Source organism: Callorhinus ursinus, unplaced genomic scaffold (genome assembly GCF_003265705.2).
Source record: "Callorhinus ursinus isolate GAN/ISIS: 27379988/994484 unplaced genomic scaffold, GSC_fseal_2.0 scaffold13, whole genome shotgun sequence".
Classification (NCBI taxonomy): Eukaryota; Metazoa; Chordata; class Mammalia; order Carnivora; family Otariidae; genus Callorhinus; species Callorhinus ursinus.
This window is the reverse complement of record NW_027397075.1, coordinates 49,363,352-49,389,533: the sequence shown is the minus strand read 5'-3', so window position 1 is coordinate 49,389,533 and position 26,182 is coordinate 49,363,352. Positions and strand designations below refer to the sequence as shown.

The window sequence follows — 26,182 nt, the reverse complement described above, 5'->3', positions numbered from 1 at the left end:
CTTGCTTGTAACCAGCTTTTAGCACAGTGCCTGGTTCAATACATATTCACTGAACTAATGAAAATGGTAAAAAATGAATGTCTATTGAACATAAGCTGTGACTGAGGGAGAGATTATATAAAAGCAATGAAAGACAGTTTCTGCTCTAGATTTACAGTCCAACCTCACTTACATAAGTGCAAAATCTTGTCTTGTGTCGTCCCCAATATAGCTGTTTTGCACTAGGAGTTAGCATTTTGTCTGCATGGTGGAATCAGTAACTCCCTATTCCTCAATGTTGTTGATTGTCCGGATCCTCAGAGTAACCAAATTAAGTTGTGAGTTGGGTAAATGGTTGAGTGTTTCAGGCAATTCAGGCAAAAATTAAGGGGCCAATTGTTGCTGTGTTCCAGGTTGGCCTGTGACTGTTCATAACACCCACAGGCTTGCAAATTTAAAATCTGTCAAAACGTGTCTGATCCCTACTTTTGTATGGCCTCAAATGTGTGTTTATAATGTGTAGATAAATATCAACTCGTATTTCCAAGGTCAGGGTGGTGGCAAATTTTATCAGGAATTTGTGTGTGTGTGTGTGTGTGTGTGTGTGTGTGTGTGTGTGTGTTTACCATAGATATCTATGAGATGAAGGTAAAATATGTATAGTGCCAAAAATATGTCTCTCCAGAGAGAGAGAGAGAAAGAGGGAGTAGGAGGGAGAGGGAGACAGAGACTGAGAGACAGAGAGAGAAACGGAAGCTGCCGTCCTTAGGATGCCTTTCTCCTGTTTGCTTTTTGCCAACTAGCTATCTCTTCACCCCACAGCAGAGATCTGAGACGAGTACTTGGCTGATTCAGGCACAGCAAGACAAAACCAAAACAGACCTTCAGATTACCAAAATAAGTAGTCACTGGGTGGGAATCCCTGAGCCCAGTCTTCAATTGAGGAGACCTGTCCATGGTCCTGACCACATCCTTTCCCTACTCCCTTCCTTCGTCGACTACGGATGCTGCCAGCACCTGAGGAGCGGATGCCTCCGCCGTGGTCCTGGACGGGGAGAAGCCCCGGGCCGAGGGGGTCAGAGCGGCCCACACATGCTCAGTGAGCCTCGGGCCAGAGTCGGGCGCGGGTGCCGGGGCTCCCCGGACTGGGCACCTGTTTTGAATCCCGGCGCGAGGCTCTGTGGGGGTGGCGAGGTGGGGGCGGGGCGGTGTCACGTGCTGGCGGCAGCGGCGACGGCCGGGGAAGGTTCCATTTCTTCCGCGGCCAGCAGTCGGGCGCACAGGGGGCCCCTCTTCCGCCCCACCCCAGCCTGCCCCGCCCGCGTCTCCCCTCCTGGCCGCGCAGCCGGGCGTTTGCGGGGCCGACCCCGCCCCTCTGGCTGGCTGACTCGGCGCGTCCTCCGCCCGCGCGCCCGCACGCCCGCCCGCCGCCCCCGCCATCCAGTTGGTGCGGTCCATGGCGAGCACATCATGGCGATTGAAGGTAAGTGGAGGCCGGCCGTGGTGTGGGAGGAGGGGGAACGCCCAGGGAGCCGGGCTCCCAGGAGCCCGGGAGGCCGTGGCGCGGTTGGGGCACTCGCCTGCGGGTGGGGAGCGGGCCGGCGAAGCGTAGGGGTCCCGACCGCGTCTCGGGAGACGGGTGGGCGGAGCGGCGCCGCGGGTCAGCCGGCTCGCTCGCTCCGGCCCTGGCGGTTCTGTCGGCCTCAGCCCGTGGCCCGGCTCGGAGAGGAGCCGGTCTTCCTGACAGGTGCCGTGGCTGGCGGTGCCGAGTGGGGCTCCGGTGCGGCCCTGCGGAGCCCGCGGGACGGGTCGGGGGAGCGAGGGACTGCGGGGTGTCCCCCCTCCACTGTGCTTCCCCCCGCACTCCTTCTCCCGCCGTACCCGCCTTGCTACCAAACTGGGAGTCCAGTTTTGCTGTCCCAGTCCTAACCCTTCTTAGTGCCTTCTCCGGAACTGACGCTGGATTGCACTCTCCATCCATACCCTTCTGTTTGCTGTTGTAGGGGGCCAGGAAATTTGGGGTGAGGTTAATTTCCTCAAGGGTTTTTTTTCCCCTTAGCACTCAAAACTGCTTTTTTTCTAAGAGAATACATCTGAAATAAACGCACACTCTTAGAATCCTGCCTGTATTATAAGTCCACTAAGTGTTACAGTGTCAACAATACTCAGTATTTTCAAAAAGTAGCTTAGTATTTACCGCCCAGCCAGAGAAGGCGGTTGGCATCAGAGTGTATTTTCCTCTTGTTCCAAAAACATCTATCTGGAACGAAGTGTCTGTATTTTGCTTTGTTTTTAAGGAGGATATTGTGAAAATTAACATCACACGTCTAGGATATTTATGTGAAAGACTGCAGCATCTTCCAGCCCCTGTGAGACTCTTAGTTTAACTCAGTTGAAAGTAGTTTGTAAAATTTACCTGTATGGGCGCACGTGTGTACAGATTCACATCATCTGTAACATGTTCACGGTACCTCTAGCTATATAATCATTAGCTTAAATTTTATGTGTCTTTCTCCTAAGTAAAACTTAAAGAGGACTTCCCGTCTTGATGACTGGCTAATCACCAGTAGCATATACCTCTTTGTCAGTTCGTGTGGTCTCCAAAATAACTTGAGCTTTGTGTTTATTTTCATTTTATTTAAGGGATTGATTACCTGTTATATGCAAGACACACATTCAGACACATTTCAGATAACTACTTTAGCCAACGTGATGGAAAGCACTTGGGAACAAGATCTACTTATATAATCTTTGATATTCCTGTTACCCAGAGTGGTACTTTCAAACTCTTTTCCTTACTATGCTTTTAACTAGAGGTTAAAAATACAGAAACCAAATCCACTGATTAATGTTTTGTACTTTATTTCTACAACCGATTTGTGTTTCTTAATGACATGGTAAAGCTAAAAAGTTTATGCAGAAGATGAGGAAAAATTAGCCAGATAGGATCTGGATCTGACCCTGTAACTTCTAATTTCTTGAAATATTTTACAATTTTTCTCTTTTTCTCAGTCTTCGCCCCCCACCCTACCCCCTTGCAGTTAAATGTGATCGATTCCTTTTTTTTTTTTTAATGTCAACTGATGGCTTTTTTGCTCTGCCTACTACTAGTATATTCAAAGAACAAGATTTTTGAAATTTTCATATCCTAGAGATTCTTCTGTTTCAGATATTCACATCAATTTTCAAATACTTAAGCATTCATTGAAGTTTTCATAATATAAAGATCGGGAATTATATGTTTTCTAGTTTGATAAGAGACTGAAGTTAATATTAGCATTTCAAATAAAGATGTTGGGTCAGGTTAATCTAACTGTTCTGTTTTTCACATACCAGAGCCCATTATTTATATACATCATTCCCTTGCTGTGTTAGGAAGTAAATGAGCTTTGGATGAGGACTTTGTACTAGGGACATCTTAGAATTTTAGGTGCCCAAGGGGGCATCTTATTCAACCTTCTTCCCAGTGAAGGGGCTCGTAAAGCATTCAGTCCCTTCCTTCACCTGTTAGTTCAGCAGCCTTATTGAGCACTAGCTGTACTCAGTGTTTTGTGCTAGATTCTGAGGGGCCATAAAGATGCCTAAGACCACACTCCTTCCCTTAAGGAGCACACGTTGTAGTGGGGGAGACAGATAATTTTAGCCATGCAATTATAATATAGTGTGAACAACAAAAGATGGATCATCTTTTGTATAAAAACATTCAATGACACATGAGTTCAATGAAAATCTGCCATACAGTAACTTCTGTCGATCTCCTTATCCTAGGTCTGCCTTCTGGAGCAATAAATTAAAAGTCCACTCTTCCCAGTGTATATGACATCCCTTCTACCATTTGAAGACAACTTTTGAGAATTTTTTTGCAGACAAAATACCCAATTTTTCCTCTGGATGGTGTGTAGTTGTATGTTTTAGTTTGAAATATGATAGCCATTCCATTCCAGATGTATTGTCGAGTAACATGGCCTTTTTGGAACTGCATGTTAGCTCAAGATGAGGTTGAAATCAACCAAAACCATAGAATCTCTTCCACCTGGACTACTTTCAAATCAGGTGTCTTCAATCCCTTGCATAGCAAACCAATGTTTTGAATCAAAGAACAAATCATTTGTATCTGTTCAGCATATTCTTATCAGCTATAGCCCAACATTTTAGCCCTTAAGTTTAGATTTTTAAGTAGTAAGGGTTACTTTTATTTCCTCCTCTGTGTAAAACCTGTATTTTACATGCTAAGTAATCACTCATTTCCTCCTTTAATCAGACAGGTAACTGCTAATCAGGACTTCAGACAAATATAATATGGTGGTGTTACCACACTGATCTAATATAATTCCAGTGAGAGGTGAAGAAATTAGTCCTATCTTAGGTTAAGGTACAATTTTGAAAAAGCATTTTGAAATATTGAGTAGTTCACAGAGCCTTATTGTTACCTAGAGGTCCGGTGATAACCAGGTTGGGAATCATTGCTCTACCCTAGCCTATCAAGACCTTTAGTTGTCATCCACTGTCTTAACTCTTATAATGTTGGCCTCTGTCAGTCTGACATTGTTAACCATTTTCTGTTGTTTGTTTTTTTTTTTGAAATTTTCTCCTCCTCTCTTGATTGCTTCTCAGTCTTCTTTTCATCTCTGTTGCCTGATGTTCTTTGTGTTTCCATTCTTAACCCTGTTCTCATCCTCTTTACATACTGCTATAATTGCACACATTGAGTAATTTTATAATCACTTGTTTATAATTTGTCTTCCTTGTCAATTCCTAGAGGGTAATGTCTTATTTTTGTACTCCTTAAATTTTGCACAGTATCTAAATATAGTATGTACTCAATAAATGTTTTTTGAATTGTTATAATGGAATTCTATACATTATCTACATTGATTGCATCCATTTCCCAGATGTATTTGACCAAAAACCTGCCATTCAGTAACTTCTATCTATCTGCTCACCTTAGTTCTGCTTTCTGGAGTAGTAAATTAAAAATGCACTATTTTTTTAAAGATTTATTATTTTAGAGAGAGGGAGAGAGTGCGCACGCACATGAGGGAGGGGCAGAGGGAGAGACAGAATCTCAAGCAGACTCCCCGCCACGGGGCCTGACTCAGGGGCTCAGTCTCACAACCCTGAGATCATGACCTGAGCCAAAATCCAGAGTTGGACGCTCAACTGACTGAGCCACCCCAGGAGCCCCTATGCCCTCTTAACGCATGATGAGAACCAAGTGTTGTATGGAAGTGTTGAATCACTAAGTTTTACCCCTGAAACTGATAACTACCCTGTATGTTAACCAACTGAAATTTAAACAAAAACTTGAAAAAAATAAAAGTGCACTATGAATAAAAGTACACAGAATTTTCCCAATTTATGTTTTCGGATGTTGCTAGATATCTTGCATTCCAAAATATTTAGTTTGGGACATTCAAAATGTCCCAAACGAAAGTTGTCATCACAGCCACCAAATCCAGGTTCTGTACTCCCCACTCCATGCAGATTTACTATCTGAGTGGTATTTTTAAATAACCAGGGATCTGAGATAGAAATCTGGAAATCAGCCCTGTCTTAAACTCATTCTCCCTTGTTGATCAGTAAGTCCTGCCAAGTGTGCATCTCAATTTACGATGTTTAGTGCTTACACTTAAGCTTATTCCCCCTCATTAAGAGGCTTGTATTAGTTTTCTAAGCTAGTCTTGTTTTGTTGGCCCTAGTTTTAGGGTTCCTTCCAACCTGTTTTCTGAACTATTGCTAGTTTTCTTTGTAAAATGTAAAACTAATATTTAAAACCTCAGGGTAGAGATCTTTAACGATCTGACCTAAGATCCTCCTTTATTCAGTCCACATCTTTCTGACTCTTCCGTAAGAAGTAACATAACAATAAAAAAATTGTAAAAAAATAAAATGAATTACCTCAAGTATTAAAAGAAATAAAACTAAAAAAAAATATCAGAACACTCTTTGCAAAACTTTTTTGCTGAAGTGAAAATATTCACCTTTATTGTTATTGTGCTGTATATTTACTTAATCTTGCTGGGTAGTATTTTTTAAAGTTGTAAAAGAAGACTATTAGAAGGAATCTGTATATGAATATGTATGTATGCATATTTTTATTTATAAAGGCACTTTGTAATTTACCACATACTTATGTGGTATGTACGTATGTATTTTTTAAATCATCAGTACAATTCTGAGGTGCTCTTGAAGACTTGTTGTGACTCTAAGATTTCCAAGGCAGAATTTGGACTTTTGAAATACTGACTTAAAAAACCCAGTACAAACCTGTTACGAGTCCTGAAGGAGAACATCACACTTCTTTCCTGCTTTCAGTGTTACTGTTAGAGAGAGATCATTAGGATGTAAGGGGGGGGTGATATGATGAGAAAGGCACGCCTGTCCACAGTCTGTGGCAGAGTGAGGCAATTTTTTGAACAGTTTTTTTGTGTTTTTTTTTTTTGGAGGATTTACAGTTCAGTTTAATCAATGATATTCCTAAAAGGGATATTTTGACTTTCAGCAGGAATAAAATTTCTAACGTTTTGCAGAGATTTAGGACATGTTTAGATATGCAGTGTATTTGTATGTCCGTGAGTACTTTGGAGTATTTTACTTAAGGTTCCTCTCCTAATTCACAAAATGAGGAAAAAGGGAAATAGTTGTATTAAGAAACATTTCATTTTTTGTTGTTTTAGGTAATATTAGAATGTGACAGTGCATGCCAGTGTAGAAAGCAAGAGAACCACATGTTGGCTTATTTGTTGAGTAATACTGTTTGCATTATTGCTTTCTTTAAAGTGATTGTAATGTTTGTCCATAGCATATGTGCAGTAATGTAGTAGATTGTATTCCTGGATTTGATTTCCATTTAGCTGACTTCATTCTTTTTTTTTTTAAAGATTTTATTTATTTATTTGAGAGAGAGAGAATGAGAGATAGAGAGCACGAGAGGGAAGAGGGTCAGAGGGAGAAGCAGACTCGGGAGCCCGATGTGGGACTCGATCCCGGGACTCCAGGATCATGACCTGAGCCGAAGGCAGTCGCTTAACCAACTGAGCCACCCAGGCGCCCTAGCTGACTTCATTCTTTCCCCCACTCCCAAATCCTGCCTAGTTTATACCTAAAGTGAAAGCGCCTATACAGGGAGAACCTCGGATTGAACAAACTGCTATCAATAAAACATTCTAAACTTCTGAGTAAGATAATTATATGCATATTTGGTATGTATATGCAGTTTTTTTTTTAAGATTTTATTTATTTGACAGACACAGTGAGAGAGGGAACACAAGCAGGGGGAGTGGGAGAGGGAGAAGCAGGCTTCCTGCAGAGCAGGGAGCCCGATGCGGGGCTTGATCCCAGGACTCTGGGATCATGACCTGAGCCAGAGGCAGACGCTTAAGGACTGAGCCACCCAGGCGCCCCTGGTATGTATATGCAGTAAAATCTTAATTGAAATCTAACAAATTGGAAGACTTGATTTACCTTTTTTAAGAGGGAGGAAATAGTGACAATACAGCAAACTGTCATCAGGAATTTATTTAAAAACAAATATGTGCATTCAGAACGCTTTCGGGCTGTACTAGAATTGATAATTGCAGTAATATTCTGAATCATCAGGAGATAGAGGATTTTAATGAAAAATTGTCTTCAGTATTCTGACTTACTAATGTAATAATGCATATTAATAGCTTTAACAAACAGTCTGGTGTAGTAGTCAAAACAAAAGGTGTTCTCATTTAACTAGAAAATTAAATTAAGTAGTATACCTTTTTAATGAGCATATACTTATTCAGAGTTTTATAGTATCTTAATGAGCTTCTAAACAGTCCAAAACATAATTAACTCAAAAATTGAATTAAAAGTTGCTCAGAAGTAGGAAAAATGGATTATGTTTATGAACAATAAGTTTACTTTTATAAGATAAAATTTGCACCTCTTGGGAAAAATTATTGAATAAATTCATAGGAATTTATATGGCTCAAAAGATAATGTACTTAGTGCATAGTTTGCAGATTATAAAATACTCTAAGATATTGTTATGAAAAGAGATATAGTTGGTTATTCTGTGTGATGTCAGAGTGGTGGGTGAGTATGTGTCTCAAAACTCAGGCTGTTGTATAGGAATATTATCCATAAAACGAGCTTATAAAAGTAAATAGAGAAAGGACTTACTCAGATTATTTTAACTCTAGTAATTACGCAGTAACAACAAAAAAATAAAGGAATTCTCATTTGGAAGGATTAACTCCCAGGGGACTGGAGGCCTAAAAGTTTTTTTTTTTAAAGAAAAATTCTAAAAAGGGGTGCCTGGATGGCTCCGTCAGTTAAGTGTTGGCCTTTCGGCTCAAGTCATGGTCCCAGAGTCCTGGGATCAAGCCCCACACTGGGCTTCGTGCTCAGCAGGGGGTCTGCTTCTCCCTCTGCCTCTGCCCTTTCCCCCCTGCTCATGCTCTCTCTCCCTCTCAAATACATTTAAAAAAAATCTTTAAAAAAGAAAAATTCTAAAAAGAGGACAAATTAAGGAGTATAAGAAGATTAAACTTATTTGGGAATATTTACACAGGAGAGTGTTTGAAATTAACTGACAACTAATGCTGTAGAAGAGAAGAAAACATACAGAATCTTTTCTGTCTCCAGGTATAAATCTAAGTTTTCTTTGAATTTTGTATTCTACTTGTGAGGAATGCAAAAGGAATTAACATTTTTTGGGTGCTCACCATGGGCCAGGCATCATCTGTCCATTATCTCAGTCGTGGAGAGCAATTGCATGGCAAAGCTTCTTCTCTTGACTGTAGCAGACATCTGTTCCGTTAAAGTATCTTTTCAACATCTTTTCCCTACCATGTGTGGACTTGGTTTCAGTTCCTTCTCAGCATTGCCCTCCACTCCCATTCCAGCAGCTACTTTTAATCCCCAGAATTGGTATACAAAATGAAATCTAGTTTTCATCCTGGGGTTACCATTATTACTACTTTACAAATCAATTTAGTTTTTTTTACTTTTTCTTATAAGCACAAGGTTCACAAAGATAATACTAGGTGATACTGTCTTTAAAATTGAAGCCCGAGGGCGCCTGGGTGGCTCAGTTGGTTAAGTGTCTGACTTTGGCTCAGGCCATGACCTCAGGGTCCTGCTCAGCAGGGAGTCTGCTTGTCCCTCTCCCTCTGCCCCTACTCTTGCTGATGCACGCTCTCTCTCAAATAAATAAATAAAATCTTTAAAAAAATTGAAGACTGGGGCACCTGCGTGGCTCAGTTGTTAAGCATCTGCCTTTGGCTCAGGTCATGATCTCAGGGTCCTGGGATTGAGTCCCACTTCGGGCTCCCTGCTCGGCGGGAAGCCTGCTTCTCCCTCTCCCACTCCCCCTGCTTGTGTTCCCTCTCTTGCGGTTCCTCTCTCTCAAATAAATAAAATCTTAAAAAAAAATTGGAGACTGGCTCAGTTCAGAAACCATGATCTTTCCATAACACTCTGCTTTCAGTTAGGCACCAAAATTGGGATCATTCCTTGAATGACTTAATTAGGGTCAAAACTGAAACGTATCTAGAGATTAGTGACTGGTCTAAATGGGTTAAATTGGTTGGGTGGGGGTAGTTGGCAGCATTAATAGGAAACATTTGATGTTTCATGCTTATTATGTATAGCATATGTGTCTGCTGAAGAATTAGCTATAACAGTTTATCAGTGTGACACAATTTAATTTTTGACTAATGCGTATGTTTTGGTGACATCTTTAGATAAGGTAGAATTTAAGGTTTTTTTTAAGATTTATTTATTTTTTTAGAGAGAGAGTGTGAGTGGGGAGGAGGGTGGGGGAGAGAGAGAGAGACAGACAGACAGACAGACTGAGGGAAACAGACTCCCCACTGAGCGTGGAGCCTGAAGCAGGACTTGATCCCACAGCCCTGAGATCATGACCTGAGCCGAAATCAAGAGTCGGATGCTTAACCCACTGAGCCACCCAGGTGCCCCAAATTTAAGGTATTTCTAAAGTAGCCTTGTGGTGTTTGAAAAGAAATTAATAGATCCTGTAAATTGTATTGACTTCGTTTATTGGTCAAAATTAACATGGTAGAAAAAATAAAGTCCAATTTTGAAAAGGACTCCTAGATCCATTTTAAATGAACTAAATCTTTAGGTTTAATTCCATTTTTGTATACCTGGGCATATTTTGATGGGAATATAACATCACTGCACATTTTCCTTCTGTAGGCATAATGGAAAAGTACATACTTTATAAATCCCTCCCACTCCCCTACCCCTCCCACCCCCGCTTAAAAAGAAATTCCCACTTCCCAGGTACACTCTCAGTCATGTGCATCCGTACACAGATACACACATGCACACATAGCATGTCTGCGTGTGCCCACACACATCTGTTTCCTCTTAAACTATGTACTTATGCCAATTGTAGAGGATTCTGCCAGTTTACATTATGCTCCTACATGGGTTTGCCTGAGGGGAAAGATGGTAACTTTGACTAAGCTTGTCATTTTCTATTTCTCATTTCCATGTTGCTGAGATGAACATTTCAAGAGCAATGCTGGTATTATCTCTAAGAATAGTTTTGAGATATTGACTTATTTAAATTACCTTAAAGGATTAGAAAACAATTTCATAATTTTTATTTTTTTCATAAAAATGAAAAACAGTCCATTTTTAAATTTCTTACTGTATTAACCCTAGGGTCCCAATTATTTTTTCTGACAATAAACTAGTGACCCTGGGCAACTTAATGTTTAGTGCCTCAGTTTGTTTATTTGTAATGAGCTAGACAACTTTATTTCCGACTTCTGGTCACTTTTTATATTCTGTCATTCTCTTATGGTCTCTAAGTCTTCATTATTGTTAATGTATTTGCATTAAATTTGATGTGTGAAAAATTGTATAAGAGTTCATTTTGGGGATGATTATTCATTTTAGTAGAAGACTTCTTTCTTTCTAAAGAGATTGACTAATTTATTACTTTAAATAATCATTCCCCCAAATTGGTTCAGCTGTGGAAAACAGTATGGTGGTTTCTTAAAAAATTAAAAATAGAACTGTCATAAGATCCAGCAGTCCCACAGCTGGGTATATATCTAAAGGAAATGAAAATAATATATTGAAGAGATATCTGTGTTTCCATGTTTATTGCAGCATTATTCACAATAGCCAAGATATGGAAACAACCTAAGTGTCCATCAGCAGAAGAATGGACAGAAAGGTGGCATATGTATATAGAACGGAATATTATTCAGCCTTAAAAAGAAGGAAGTCCTGCCACTTGTGACAACATGGATGGACCTTGAGGGCATTATGCTAAGTGAAATAAGTCAGACACGAATGACAAATAGTGTGTGGTATCACTTAAATGTGGAATTAAAAAAAAGTTGAACTTGTAAAAACAGAGTGGAATGGTGATTACCAGGGTGTGGGGGATGTGGGGGAATTGGGGAGATGTTGTTTAAGGGTAAAAACTTGCAACCCATTGATAAATAAGTCCTGGAAATCTAATGCACAGTATAGTAGTTATAGACAGCAATTCTATGTTATAAACTTAAAAGTTGCTAAGAGACTGGATCTTAATTGTGACTACCACAGACAAGAAGTGATAATTATGTGACGTGGTTGAGGTGTTAGCTAAGGCTGTGGTGGTAATTGTATCGTGATATGTAAATATCAAATCAACACGTACACCTTAAACTTACACAGTGTTCTATGTCAGTTATAGCTCAATAAAAATAATCAAAAATCATTCTTCTATGCATTTGATATGCATATTTGTTACATACATATATCAAACCATCACGATGTTCACTTTATTTATTTTTAATTTTTTTAAAGATTTTATTTATTTGACAGAGAGAGACACAGCGAGAGAGGGAACACAAGCAGGGGGAGTGGGAGAGGGAGAAGCAGGCTTCCTGCAGAGCAGGGAGCCTGATGCGGGGCTCGATCCCAGGACGCTGGCATCATGACCTGAGCCGAAGGCAGACGCTTAACCACTGAGCCACCCAGGCGCCCCACGATGTTCACTTTACATATCTTATAATTTATATGTTCAGCTATACCTCAATAAAGCTGAAATTAAAAAAAATCATTCCTCTTCTGCATTATGCTCTTAAAATCAGTAAACCATTTTTTGAATTGCCACCGTATGTAAGTCAAGATATGCCTTCAGTGACTTGCCTTTTGCTTACAAATTTGATTCATTTGGAAACTTTTCAAATTTATTTTTAGAGATTTTAAACAAGGCATGAAGTTTGTACAAAGTTCACTGTATCTCTGGTTGAAAAAGTATTTAAGCCTTTTGACTCCCAAGCGTATTCATTAAAAACCTGTACATTTAACATATAGAAAGCATATTTTTTTTTCCTTAACGCTCTTAGTGGTCTCCGAAAGGATTGGGGGCAAAAGGAATATTGATTTCATTGTCCAATAATAAAGTTTATTTAACTTTCTGTGTTTCTTTTGTACTTTTAAAAGGAAGGTTATTTTTTTTCCTAAATTTTACTTTATTGACTGACATTTGTTTATCCTTAATATTCCTTTCCATTTCCGTAATAATAGTGATTGTTCTTGATTTCTACATGTACATCATTGAAATCTCACTTGGTTAGAATTTTGGTAACAAATACCAGGAAAAGTAGAGCACAATCTTTTTTTTTTTCCTAGTTATGTGATTTTTGTGCATACTTTGACAAATTTGACAATTACCAATTGACTCTATAAATTTAAAATACAGTAATTATTTGCCTTAGCTTTTTATTCATGAAGTTCTTTCATTTGATATAAATACTTTTAGAAGTGGGAGTTAGCTTTCATGGTCATTTTGTAGTTTTGAGAAAAGTCTTATATAATAGTTTTTATATAAGTTTGTATATGTTATACAATATACATAATAGTCTTATATAATAGTTAATCCTGAGCCTGTACAAACTATGCATTTATATTTAAGCTTAGTTGTGTATACCAAAGCCTAACCAATTTACATTAAATAAGGGGGAAGTCTAGTTTTAATTACAGGCTTTAATAAGTACAGTCTTGTTAACATGAATTAAGTGCATAAGGCAAACTACGTTACATTACAAGTGTTTTCTTCTGGAGAATAGGCCTTAATGACCATATAAGAAATATTTTTATGGGAAAACATCAGTGATGGCATTAGTGTATGTTATAGTTATGTTACTGTTAATTATGTGATTCTTCCAAATTTCTCGAAAATAGTTTCTTCTGTAATTTGATGAATTTTCTCTTTCTCGTTTTTGCGTAGGGTCTTCTCAGTATTAAATCTATGTAGTATATAGGTGTAGCTCATTCTTGCCCTTCAGCAAGTGATCAGTGGTAGCCCACCGGTAATATTCCAGGTCGTAAGGTCTCACTGTACTTACACTGAGGTTTGCTGAATAATGGTTGTTTCATAATCACCGCTTTAAGTTAGGTATTTCTTCTGGCTAAGTCTATCTTCCTGTTCACCAGTGATTAGTGTAGGGTTGATAATAATCACAAACCTGGCATTGTTACAACCAAGTTGGAAGGTAGCTCTAACCTACTTTAGCAATAGAAATACTGTTTTATAGTTTTTTAGCTTCTCAGATGACCTACTTTTTTTGAGTGGATATCATGGTTTTTACCTCTCGTGTTACTGCTGTAAGATATTTCTATTTTCTGTAACTGTTATAAGAAATACACTTAACTATTCATAACTGTTCATAATCTTCTGTAATGAGCTAAGGTTAAATTATTTAATATTTCTATTATGCAAAGTTTAAACATAATTCACAGCATAATTATAAGGTCATGCATATATAGAACGCTACAAAGTTTCATTTAGCTTACATTCATATAAAGCAGTGGCATTATGTTTCAGAGTGAAGGAAATACCTATTTCTGTAGAGACTAATATTACTTTATTTTTTAAGTATTTTATGATAGCATGATTTTTATAATTATCAAAGTAAGCTTTTGGTTAAATTTGTTTTTATCATATACCTATTTATAAAATTTGTCTTTTTACAGATTTATAAGAGTGGGTAGCTGAAGAACAGGGAAAAGATTGCGTTTTATTTTATACCATATGAGTATGTATGTGATAAAATATAAATAGGGCCTTTAACAGGGTTGACCCTTTCACAGTAACTTATCTGTATATATTTAACCTCAGATACAAAAGAGGCTTCTCTCCTACAATGTTTCCTTCTAGATGATGTGAAGAGGTACTTCACATGTGTGATATGTGATATATGTGAAGAGGTACTTCACATGTGTGATATGTGATATATGTGAAGAGGTACTTCACATGTGTGATATGTGAAGGAAATGGTGATATGATATCTGCTCTTGAGAAGTTTGCCATTTAAAAATAACATGCTTAAATGAAGGCTCTTCATTCCAAGACTTTATAAGATCTTAGTTTACGGGTTCAGGAAAATTCTGGATATCAAGTTATATAGTTGAGTTTAAGGAAAATTAGGAAACTCTTTCTCCTGAGGTCATTGGTAAAAGCTAATTTAAAACTTTGTAATAGTCAGACTCACATTATTTCTTCTTTTTAACGTCTAACAAATTTTTTTTAACAGGTGGAGAAAGAACCTGTGGAGTACATGAACTTATTTGTATTAGAAAAGGTAAGTCAATGCTCTGCATGGATATTTAGATACAAAATGAACACTTCACAGCGTATGTTAAATTTTAGGAAGATGGCAGATAATTTGGACTTAGAATAAAATTTAATAAATACTAATATTTCCTAGTTGTATTATAGACTTAAGTATCCATAAAGTGCATATTGTTTATTATGTGGTTATTAAGAGTTGTTACTTTATATTTAGTTTTGTTGGGCTGATAAAGCCTGGTTTCTAGCATATTGGTTATTAGACATGGTGAAGAGGCAAAGAATGGAGGGTTTGATTTTTGTTCCCTTTCAGAATCTGGAATCTGAGTGCATGCTGATCTCCCATTGACTTCTGTTCTATTACTGTACACATCAGAGAGATGTGAGGAGTTGGTTGAAATTCAAATCGGGATCATGTCCAAAGACCACAACATCCTTTGACACCAACAACTGTCTATGCTTCCTTAGAAGGAGCCACCTAACAACTGGGTGGTTCAACAAGGTGGCCCCAGGAAAGGTAATTCAGATATTAGGTGGGAGGCAAGGAATCAGGCATTCTCTAGATTTGGAAGAATCAGGAGAACCTTGGGAGTCCCCACATTCATGAGTAACGAGAAAACAGTAAAATGGTGTGAAGAAAGGAAAAGATACACCTGGGGAGGCCAGGGGAGGAAGTCCTCATAAATTTAGTGCTCTTTTCTATTTTTAAACTTGGGAGACTTTATTTTTCTTGCATCTCTCTTGAAAACTGACTTGGCCCTCCCGAGTCTGGTCAGCGAGCAGTGCTTCTCTCCCTAATATTTCACACTAAGGAGGTTTGAGGCGGTGTCAGTATTTGTGATACCTGATTGGCATGCCAGGGAAATGTCAGCATATTTTCAGTAAGTCTTCAACAGGTCTGAAAAGCCTCAGCTTCTTTAGAGTTGAAAAAAATTTCTAATCCTTCTTAGGTGAATTTGTGAGGCCATTATTAATGTGGTCATACTACAGTTTATGTGTCACTACCTGTGATTGCTGTACATTTAGAAACAGTCTCCCTCCTTGATTAAAGTGTCGTTTATAATCTACCTTTCCTCTGGTACCATAAAGGAGAAAACTGAAGTCCATTTCCTAAAATCTCAAATTTTTGATTATGATTTTCCTGCTATAACCATTGTTGATTTGTCCTTCTTACCTAAAACAGGTGAGAGAGGGGGCAAATGTATACCTTGTTTTCTTCCGCTATGTAAATCTTTTTAAAACTTCTTCTATAGTATATTAATCCAGAATTACCAAAAATGTTTTAAATAATTTTACAGTTATTATCTTGTCCCACCAAAACTTTTTAAAACACAGAATTTATTTGGTGGGCTAGCAGAAGACACTGTACAAATCACTTGGAATCAAAAGTTAAGGCTGTGGTTAGGCGAAATGAGAAGACAAGAACGGAGGCAGCTGGAAGGTAGAATCAGTGTGCAGAGGAGAGGGTCTTCTGTGGCTACAATGGGAGCATAAAGCCACAGCAGAGAAAATAGTGTAGATAGGGACAGGTGATGATCCGAACATACCTTTTTATTATGGCTCTTCTTCTTCTTCTGTATTGATGTCTTGATTCCTATCCAGGTAGTTTGCAGATAATGCCTTGCCCGGTTTTCTCTCTCTCAGTCCAGCCTTTTCACTTCCTTCTGCTTTTCGTAGAATTTTAAATCTGTGATTAAAATTTAAAAAATAATCATACTGTAGCCATGTCATGGAAAATTTCTGAATCTCTATGTATGCCCTCAGCATTCAGTACAGTGTCCTGTTCTAGTGGATGGATGTTCCATGAGTATCTAAATATTTCAAAATGAATGCTCAGAGCTAAAGCTTTTACATTTTAAGCTGGACTTTGACGGAGTAGAGCATATGAAGATTATATAAAGTCGAATAATTGTAATTAGTATCAGAGATTCTGGTAAAATGGCATCTCTGACTTCTTTGTAATAGAAATGGCTCCTTTTTACCTGTTTGGCTGCTCCTTCTCTGTCTCCTTTGCCAGCTTCTCTCTTCCGTCAGACCTTCAAATACCGTACTGCGTCCGAGTTTGGTGCTGGGCTTGCTTCACTTTTCCATCTTTTCCCTCTGTTTGCTTTAATTTAGTTCTCTCTTAAATGCCACACAAATTTATAAATCCAGCTCTGAGCTGTCTCCGAGCTCCCTGTTCTTCCATCCTGTATGTACTTGATCTTTCTATCTGGATGTCTGCCAGAAACAAAAAACTTAGCACGTCTAAAATGCAAGTCTTGATTGGCTCACACGAGCCTGTGCTTTCCTCGGTCTTCCTCATCTCTGTTAATAGAGCGCCCAGTCTATCCGGTTGCTCAAGTCCGGACTTAAGAATAACTTATTTCACTCATTCTGTCTTTCTCATTTAATATATTAGCTGGTTCTGCCAGTTCTACCTTCAAAATAGATTTTGAAGCCATCCTGTCTTTTCCATCCTGCTGTTGTCCCTGTAGCCTGCATTTCTCCCTTCTCTTGCCTAAACGACTGTAGTAATTTTCTGTCTGGTTTCCCTACTTCCACTCTTCTCTCCTTTAGTACATACCAATGAGCCTTTTTTTTTTTTTAACCCAATGATCTTTTTAAATATAAATCAGGTTTATGTGTATTAAATGTATATCAGGCTTTAAATGTATGTCCTCTTCTGTGGATTCCCATTATACCTGGCATAAAATCAAACAGCCTTACCCTGACCTATAAAGCCTTACATTGTAGCATCAACTCAGAGTCCGAAACGTCATCTAAATATCATCAACTCCTCATCTAAAATCATTTATATCAGGTGTGGGTGAAACTCTGGGTATGATTTGTCCTGGCTTAAAATTCCTTTCCTATCTGCAGACCTGTGAAACTAGCAAACAAGTTACCTGCTCTCCAAATACAATGATGGAAGAGGCATAGAATAACAGTTACAGACATTTCCATCCCAAAAGTGAGAAAATGGAAGGAGGAAAGGAGTCACTGGTACTTAGCAATTTTGAAACTTGAAACTGGGAGAAAGCTTTAGGTTTCAAGGCCTGGGAATCACACTGCCTAGCTCTTGACCCTGAGGTCTGAGGCTCCACCCTCCGGGTTTAAGACTCTACCCTTGGAGTCATCCGTCCTTTTTCCTGAAAGCTAGCGTATGTTTGCACTGGCTTTCTGCCTGTAGAATTATGCTAGGCCATCGGTCTTCTTGTCTTTTGTCCTCCTGACCCTTTCAGTTCAAGCTGACAGGATTACATAATATTCTCAAAAACCTTGTCAGTCTTCTCAGTATGTCATAGGGATTCATTCCGTTAGACAAGGTGCTCCTCCACAGGTCTTTCCTGGATTATTCCATCTCTTTCTTTGGCTTTTGCTCAGATTGGGGTTCAGGGGAGATCCAGGAGTAGTATGTTTAATCTCTTCAGAGAGCCCTCAGTGTCACTGAATATTTGTTTTTTTGAGACACTGGCAAAAGGATGTCTAGCTACACCCTTGGTTCCAGAGTGTGCTTTCTTGACGTTGAATCCCTAATTTTAGCATAATTCACAATCTGGATAGGCTGAAGATTTTCCAAATCATGAAGTCCTGGTGCCTTTTTTTTTTTTAAGATTTTATTTATTTATTTGACAGAGAGAGAGATGAGAGAGGGAACACAAGCAGGGGGAGTGGGAGAGGAAGAAGCAGGCTTCCCGCGGAGCAGGGAGCCCAATGCGGGACTCGATCCCAGGACCCCGGGATCATGACCTGAGCCGAAGGCAGACGCTTGACGACTGAGCCACTCAGGCACCCCTTCCTGGTGCCTTTTTACTTAAAAATTTTTCCCTCAATTTATCCGTTTCCTCCTGAGGTTTACTAAAAACAGCATGAAGAAACCTGGCTATCCTTTCAGCACGTTGCTTGGGAAATCTCCTTAGTTAAATATCCAAGTTCACTGTAATTTCCATATAACTGAAGGGCACAGTTTAGCCAGGCCCTCTGCCACTGGGTCATAAGGATCTCTGTTCTCCGGGTTCCAGTAACCTGCTCTTCCTTTCTTTCTGACTTCTCACCAGCAGCACCTTTAATGTTTATGTTTCCATAGTGGTTCCTTTATGACTGTTGAGGTCTTCTAGATCTAAGACCGTATAGGTTTTTTTTTTTTTTTTTTTTTTTACCGTGCACCTCATTTTTTTCCCCTCAGTCCTCACGAGCAGAATCATTAACACCTGTGTTTCTACTAAAAGGCAATAAATATTTCTCAAGGCAGTTTAGGCTTTTTCTGTCATGGTCCTCAGAATTCTTCAGACCTCTCCCCATTGCCTAATTCCAAAGCCACTTCCATATGTTAGGTATTTGTTACAGCAGCACCCCCCTTTCAGGTATTGAAATCTGTATTCATTTCCTACGGCTGCTGTAACAAATGACCACAGCTTTGGTGGCTTAAAACAACACAAGCTTATTCTCTCACAGTTCTGGGGACCAGAAGTCCAAAGTCAGTTTCACTGGGCTAAGGTCAAGCTTTTCTTTGGGAGGCTCAAAGGGAGGCTCTGTTTCCTTATCTTTTCCATCTAGAGGCCACCTGTGTTCTGTGGTCTGTGGTCCCTTCCTCCCTTCTTCAAACTTGCCACTCCACAAAGGCTGCATCTGATGTTCTGTTTCTTTTTTCTCCTACTCATTCAGATTGCCTCCCTCCCTCATCTGAGGACTCTTGTGATTACATCAGGCCTAGTAGGATAATCCACTCTAATCTCGCCATCTCAAGATCCTTAACACAACGAAATATGCAAAATCCCTTTTGCCATTTCGGGTAGTAGTTACTGGTTCTGGGGATTGGGACGTGGACGTCTTTGCGAGGCCCTTGCTCAGCCTAATACACTTACATAGTCTGAGCCCTACCCACTTCATGTTTTTTTGTTCTGTGTATACTGCTTCTTACCCATATGCTTCAGCTACATTGGTTTTATTTTTCTTCATTAAATGTCCAGGCTTGTTTCTGGCTAAAGATTTTATTACAGGTTATTTTCTCTGCCTGTAATACTCTCCCCCACTAGCTCTAAGTGACTGACTCCTCTAATCCTTGAGGTCTCATTCCAAGTGTTACTTTCTCAATCACACATTTCCTACTGACCATATCTAAAGTAGGCCTTTCTTTTCTTTAATCTTAATGATATCATCCTATCCATTTAACGTCTATCTTAATTGGCACTTATCACTTATATAGGTTACTTAGTTTTTTGCCCGGGAGGAACTCTATGTCCCTCCATCAAATATAAGCTCTAATTGGGTAGGAGCTTTGATTGATTTGTTCACTGCTGTCTCCCCAGTGCTGAGAATTCCATAGAACATATGGTAGATACTTAATAACTCTTGTGGAGTTAATGAGCGAGTGATTGAATTGGATTTAGCTGAATTAATCTTGAATAATTTTATTCGATGCTTACCAGTTAGGAGACATTTATTGAATACTTTCTCTATGCAAGTACAATCCTAAATGTAATGACGATGAAGATTTCTTTTTTAAGTAATATTTTAAACTAGATAATATAAAATTTTCTGCAGTAAAGCACCTAAAAACACTTCAGAAAATATTAGCATATATACCTTTAAATGTGTTTTTAAGCCCAGAGAAAAGTTAGGGAACCATCAGAGTTAAAAAAATATGGAGGTTCATCAGGGAAATATAAATCAAAACCATCTTGAGATACCATTCCACCCCCTTTAGGGATGCCTAAAATCAAAAAGACAATAACCAGTGTTGATGAAGATGTAGAGAAATTGGAACCTCAAACGTTACTGGTGGGATTATAAAGTGCTACAACCACTTTGGAAAACAGTTTGGCATTTCCTCAGAAAGTTAAACATAGAGTTACCAGATGACCCAGAGATTTTATTCCTAGGTATATAACCAAGAAAATTGAAAACTGTGTTCACACAAAAACCTGTATTGTAATAGTCATAACATCATCATTCATAATAACCAGAGTAGAAAAAAACCTAGATGCCCATGAGGTGATGGATGAATTTTGTTGACTAAACAAAATGGGGTCTATCCATATAAAGGGGTATTATTCAGTAAAAAGGAATGAGGTATTAATACATGCTACTATATGGATAAACCTTGAAAACATCCTAAGTGAAAGAAGGCAGACATAAAAGGCCACATATTGTATGATTCTGTTTATATGAAATGTCCAGAATAAGCAAAGCCATAGAGGCAGAAAGTAAATTAGTGGTTACCCGGGGCTGGGGGAAAGAGGGAGTGGGGAGTGACTGCTGATGGGTACAGAGTTTCTTTCTGGGGTGAAGAAAATGCTCTGAAATGAAACAGTGGTAGTGGTCGCACAGCTCTGTGAATATACTGAAAACCATTGAACTGTACACTTTAAAGGATGGAATTTATAATGACTTATATGTCAATAAAGCTGTTTTTTTTTTTTAAAACCCAGGAACTGAAAACTAGGGCTATAGATTCACAGCCATAGACTTCTCATATGGTGGCCAATAGGCCAATATCTAACACATAAGGTAGACACTGTGGGACTTTTTAATCTACCCTTAGAAGGAGGCACATGGTATCACTTCTGCTGTACTATATTGGCACAAGCATTGGCAAGCCTGCCTAGGTTCAAGGGGAGGAGATTCTTCATGTGAGTAGTGCCAAAGAATTTGTAGCCATTAAAAAAAAAAAGTCAATATCCTATATGCTTATGTTAGAAAAGAAAAGAATGAAATTTATGAGACAGGCATTCAGTATAAGAAGTTAGAGCTATCTTCTCATAAGCTATGAGAAAGTAGAAAGAAGGGAAGGGTAAAGATAACACCAAATTAGTCAAATAGAAGCAGAGATACAATAAAGATAAATAGAACGGAAATGCCAGGACTTCGGAAAGGCTTATGAAATAGATCTCTAGGATGGCTAATTAAGAACATAATACAGAAGCCACAGGTAAATAATGTTAGGCTTGTAAAAGGGGTATAATTGCACTTACAAGTGAGCTTTCAAATATCCTAAAAGCATTAATGACTTCTTGATAGTAAATTTGAAGTTGAGGGGAAATGGACAATTTCAGAGAAAAATATAATTTATTTAATTTATTACAATTTTTTAAAGATTTTATTTATTTGAAAGAGAAAGAGCAAGCGAGCACGAGCAGGGTGAGGGACAGAGGGAGAAGTGACTCCATGCTGAGCAGGGAGCCTGATGCGGGACTCGATCCCAGTCCCCTGGGATCATGACCTGAGCCGAAGGCAGATGCTTAATGACTGAGCCACCCCAAATAAATATAAGTTATTTCTTAAATGTATATGGCAGAGCAAATAGCCAAGAATAACTAAGATAGCTTTGAAGTAAAGGAATGTAGTAGGGGGGTGGGTATGTATTAAAATATTCATTCGGTTGCTTTATCAGAGATTAGGTGACTGAACAAGAAAGGTTTATTCCTCTCTTAATGTAGAAGTCTAAGCTAATAGGCAGAATGGAGTTAGCTGTTTCTACTTAGTGAGTTTCTCTGTCTTGCTCTGATGTGCTCCAGGATGTTGTCTTCCTTGGCATGTTTGAAGTTACCATGTCCACATTCCAGTTGCCAGAAAGGAAAAGGGAGAAAGTGGCTCTTTTTTTTTTTTTTAAGATTTTTATTTATTTTTCAACAGAGAGACAGCGAGAGAGGGAACCCAAGCAGGGGGAGTGGGAGAAGGAGAAGCAGGCTTCCCTCGGAGCAGGGAGCCCGATGTGGGACTTGATCCCAGAACCCTGGGATCATGACCCGAGCTGGAGGCAGACGCTTAAAGACTGGGCCACCCAGGCACCCCGAAAGCAGCTCTTTTTAAGGCTGTGATCCAGAGTTGCAAACACATGACTTCTACTCACATGTCATTGGCCAGAATTTAGTCACATGGCCATACATAGCTACAAGGGAAGCTGAGACTAGTTCTGCCAGGTGGCCCTTCACACTAAATCTGGGAAGTTGATTCCGTAACTAAACAAGAGAGAAAAATAATGACATTGGGTGGCAGTTAGCCATCTCTGCTTCAGGGATTTGCCCTACTGATAATCCAGAGCTTCTTGTAAAGTTACAGTAATTAAGATAGTATGGAATTGGGCCAGATACAGGCAAATAGTCTAATGAGACATGATAAAGAGAACAGAAGCAGATACTCATAGACAAGGAAGCTTAGTTTACGTGCAAGGTGATGCCACAATTCAGTGGAATAAAGGTGGACTACTTATTAAATGATGCTGAGAAAATTGGTTATCCATATAAAAAATAAAAGTAGGTCTGTGTTTCATGCTGTAAACTGAAATAATTGGATTAACTTTAAAACTTTTAAGAGAATATTTGAAATCACTGTGATTTCAGTGTGGGAAACAAGTTTTCAAGTCACAGAAAGCACAAGCTCTGAAGGAAAAGATTGATTAATTTTACCATTTTTAAATTTAAAACTTTTGTACAATAAGAGCTACTATAAGCAGGTAAATAAGTCACAAAATGGGAGGTGCTGTTTGCACTGCATACGGTCATTGAAAAGTTGGGGTTCATAGTACATAATGACCCCTGGTGTGTTCTTAAAGTTTCCTGACTTGTATGTGCACCGCCCTGTTCACGGTGCTGGGAGGAGAACATGTCGAAATGGATGCCCGCATGGAGCTTACCTTCTAGAGGAGGGAGACTGATAATCTTTTACCTCATTTGAACCAGACTGTCTTGAAGCTAAGTGGTCACCTGTGGTTCATTGTGTCCTGCTCATTACTGGTCTAGGAGGCCTTTTTGATTTCTTACAAGTATAACCTTAAATAATAATTTAAACTTTATCAATTAGCATCTTGGGGGAGTAGTTATCACCTATCTTATATGATTGTTGACAGAGGATTGTGCTTATTAGTGGTAGGTTTACAAATTATGGGCCTGGCTTACAAAGTATCTTGAATCTGTTCAATTCTGATAGTTTCGTATCCTAATACAGTTGTAAAGAAAATAAAAGCCATAAGAGATGAGGAGAATTTGGAGATGATAGCTAGAATGCTTATAGTTTAATAGAGCTAGCTGGGGAAGCTGAACTTGGTGCTACTTTTCCCAGCTTATGACAATTAAAGGAGCGTTTCTGTATGCATTACTTTTCTTGCTTTGAGGTGGGTGGCTGCCATTGCTTTGTGCGTGATGAATGATAATCCACTTAACTTTCCATCTTTTTTTTTTGCCTATGGCCTCAGATTCTCCCTTTCAGCTGGGAAGACAGATTTATTCTCTTTCTTTCTCTTCCCCCTTCAATAGTGCATCCTGGGCTTTTCCCCTCTTTTGGTGGTGTTTTTAGCTATCTCTTTTTGGGGGGACATGAGATAAGTATCTGCTAATGTAAATGATAATTTTGAATATGGAATCTGCACTCCCCCCAAACCATGATATATATAAGGGAGTGAACTATATTTTGACTTTTGAGGGGCTGGTGTGGGGTAGGAATTTTTTGGTTAGTGACCAAACTTGACTTTCAAACCTTTTCTGGCTCTAATGATCCAGAGTAGAAAAATAATAAAGTGCTTTTTCTTATTTCTGGTGTTTGGTAGAGCTAGTATTTAGTAGAAAGATGACAGGATTTAGAATCAGGAAACTTGACCTAAGTTTCCCAGTTTGCTCCATCTAGGTGGGGCAACTGAATAAGTCACTAGATTCTTGGGGGTTTCAATTGCCTTATATATAAAGTAGAGATAGAATTAATGCTATCTATACTAATCTCACAAAAATTATGAAGACTGAAATAAAAGTATATGAAAGCCTTTGTAGCAAGTAAACTGGTATACACATATTATTATTATCTTACTGATGGAGGTAGGGACACTCTTGGAACTTGTAGAGATGGTCCAGATGGATTCTGTACAGATCTTGAAAGTATGTTCTGATTGTTCTATTGCGCGTTCATTCGGTGGTATGACATTTAGGATTTTGGTTTTTTTGTTTTTTCTGTTTTTCAGGATTTTGAATGTGTGAGAATTGCTAGTGAGTTGGTAACATGAGTCTTCCAAAGTGTTGCAATAATTCATGTTACTGATGTTAATGAATTGATGTTAATTCATGTTAATGAACGTTGGCATATAAGCAGACCTCTATATTCAATTTCTATGCAAATCCAATAAAATTATTATTCTTTTATTGTTAGATCAGCACTCAAATGTAAAATAACTAAAAATCATGTAAAAATCATAAATCTGTCCTATTCCTCTAATTTACTTCTTTGTTGTGATTACATAGTATGTTATAAATAATGTGCTCTTTTTCTCAGTATACAATTTGAATTTATTTTTTAAAAATATCTAGAGTTGTAATAGTTCTTCCTGTTTCTACTGCGCGGGGTGAACTGAGGAGACCCTGGGCCCTGGGGCCACAGTCCATCCCATCCCAAAGATGTCACCAAACGTCCTTGGTCTAATCATGAGAAGAAGACAGCAAAGGAGAGACACAGTGGGGCAAGTTTATTAAAGTGAAAGTACACTCTTGAGATGTGAGAATGGGTGAACGAGAGAGAGAGAGAGAGAGAGAACACATGCTGTGCGCCCTGGGGTTTGGGTTTCTATCTTTTATTGACAGTTTTTAGTTAGGGGGTGGAATATTCATTACTTGAGGTGGGGTTTTCTTGGAAGCAAGGTTTCCTTGCCTTCTCTTCCTTATTTGGTGAGGGGTTTCCTGTCATGGCACTTGCCATCTTCGGCCTGTCTGGTTTGATATGGCTTCTTGTGAAGTGCTGCCAGGACAGGCCTCTCAGACTTTCCCAATAGCTGGCCATGACTTCCTCTTTGCTAGCTTCCAGTTATCCTGTTAGAACATAACTTAACTGCCTGCTCTAACAATACTGTTTTCAGTTTTTCTCGCTCTTAGGATAGCTCTCTTTCCTTTTGACATATAGCTCAGTGACTTCTAGAAAGTGCTAATAAGAGATAGTCTGGAATTGAGGGGACAATGGATTTTTGTAGCTGCTCTGTTAGAGTACATTTTAAGCTTTTTTTTTCTGGGTCAAGAATTTTCAATTAGGTTGTGAATTTACAGAGCCTTGATGGTAACAAAGAATATGGCGTTTGCTACTATAATTACAATGACACTTTCATTTACAGTTTAATAGAAGGTGGAAATCATGGCACTATATTTTCTTTGATTCATTCTCAGCTTCCTTGAACTTCTTAATGAGAGGTTTATGTGCACCCAGAGGGAAAAGAGCCTACCGCATTGACTGCATTGACTCATACTTTTTATTTTTAGTTTTATATCCAAATTGAGCCTGCTGCATTAAGTAAGTAAGGCAGGCCCTCAGTATTTTACGGGGGGGGGGCCTGAATTTCAGGAGATAAAAGGCAGAGAATATATTAAGGTCACAGGAGTACAAGAATGTGGAGTAATCATCATAAAAATGGAGAACGAAGCCCTGATGAAGACCGTGCGAGAGCCACTCCTGTACCTCAGCAAGTCCTACCTTCCTCAGAAATACTTATGGCTACATTTTCTCTCTTCTCCCCTTATTTCTTTTTCTTTTTTTAAAAAGATTTTATTTATTTACTTGAGAGAGAGAGAATAAGAGAGAGAGAGAGCACGAGAGGGAAGAGGGTCAGAGGGAGAAGCAGGGAGTCTCAGCAGGGAGTCTGCTTGAGCAGGGAGCTCGATGTGGGACTTGATCCCG

At 38.9% G+C, this 26,182-nt stretch overlaps 1 protein-coding gene across 2 annotated transcripts in view; it reads left to right on the top strand.

Annotated features, from left to right (window-relative positions):
• Nucleotides 1–1,373: 1,373 nt before the first annotated feature.
• The window catches only part of SYT14 (synaptotagmin 14), a 186,604-nt gene continuing 161,795 nt past the window's right edge, over nt 1,374–26,182 (top strand). For both annotated transcript variants that reach the window (XM_025877918.2, XM_025877920.2), the window contains exons 1-2: nt 1,374–1,462; nt 14,523–14,570. In XM_025877918.2, coding sequence (XP_025733703.2) covers nt 1,450–1,462; nt 14,523–14,570 — 61 coding nt within the window. In that variant the 5' untranslated portion in view covers nt 1,374–1,449. The remainder of the gene's footprint in view (nt 1,463–14,522; nt 14,571–26,182) is intronic.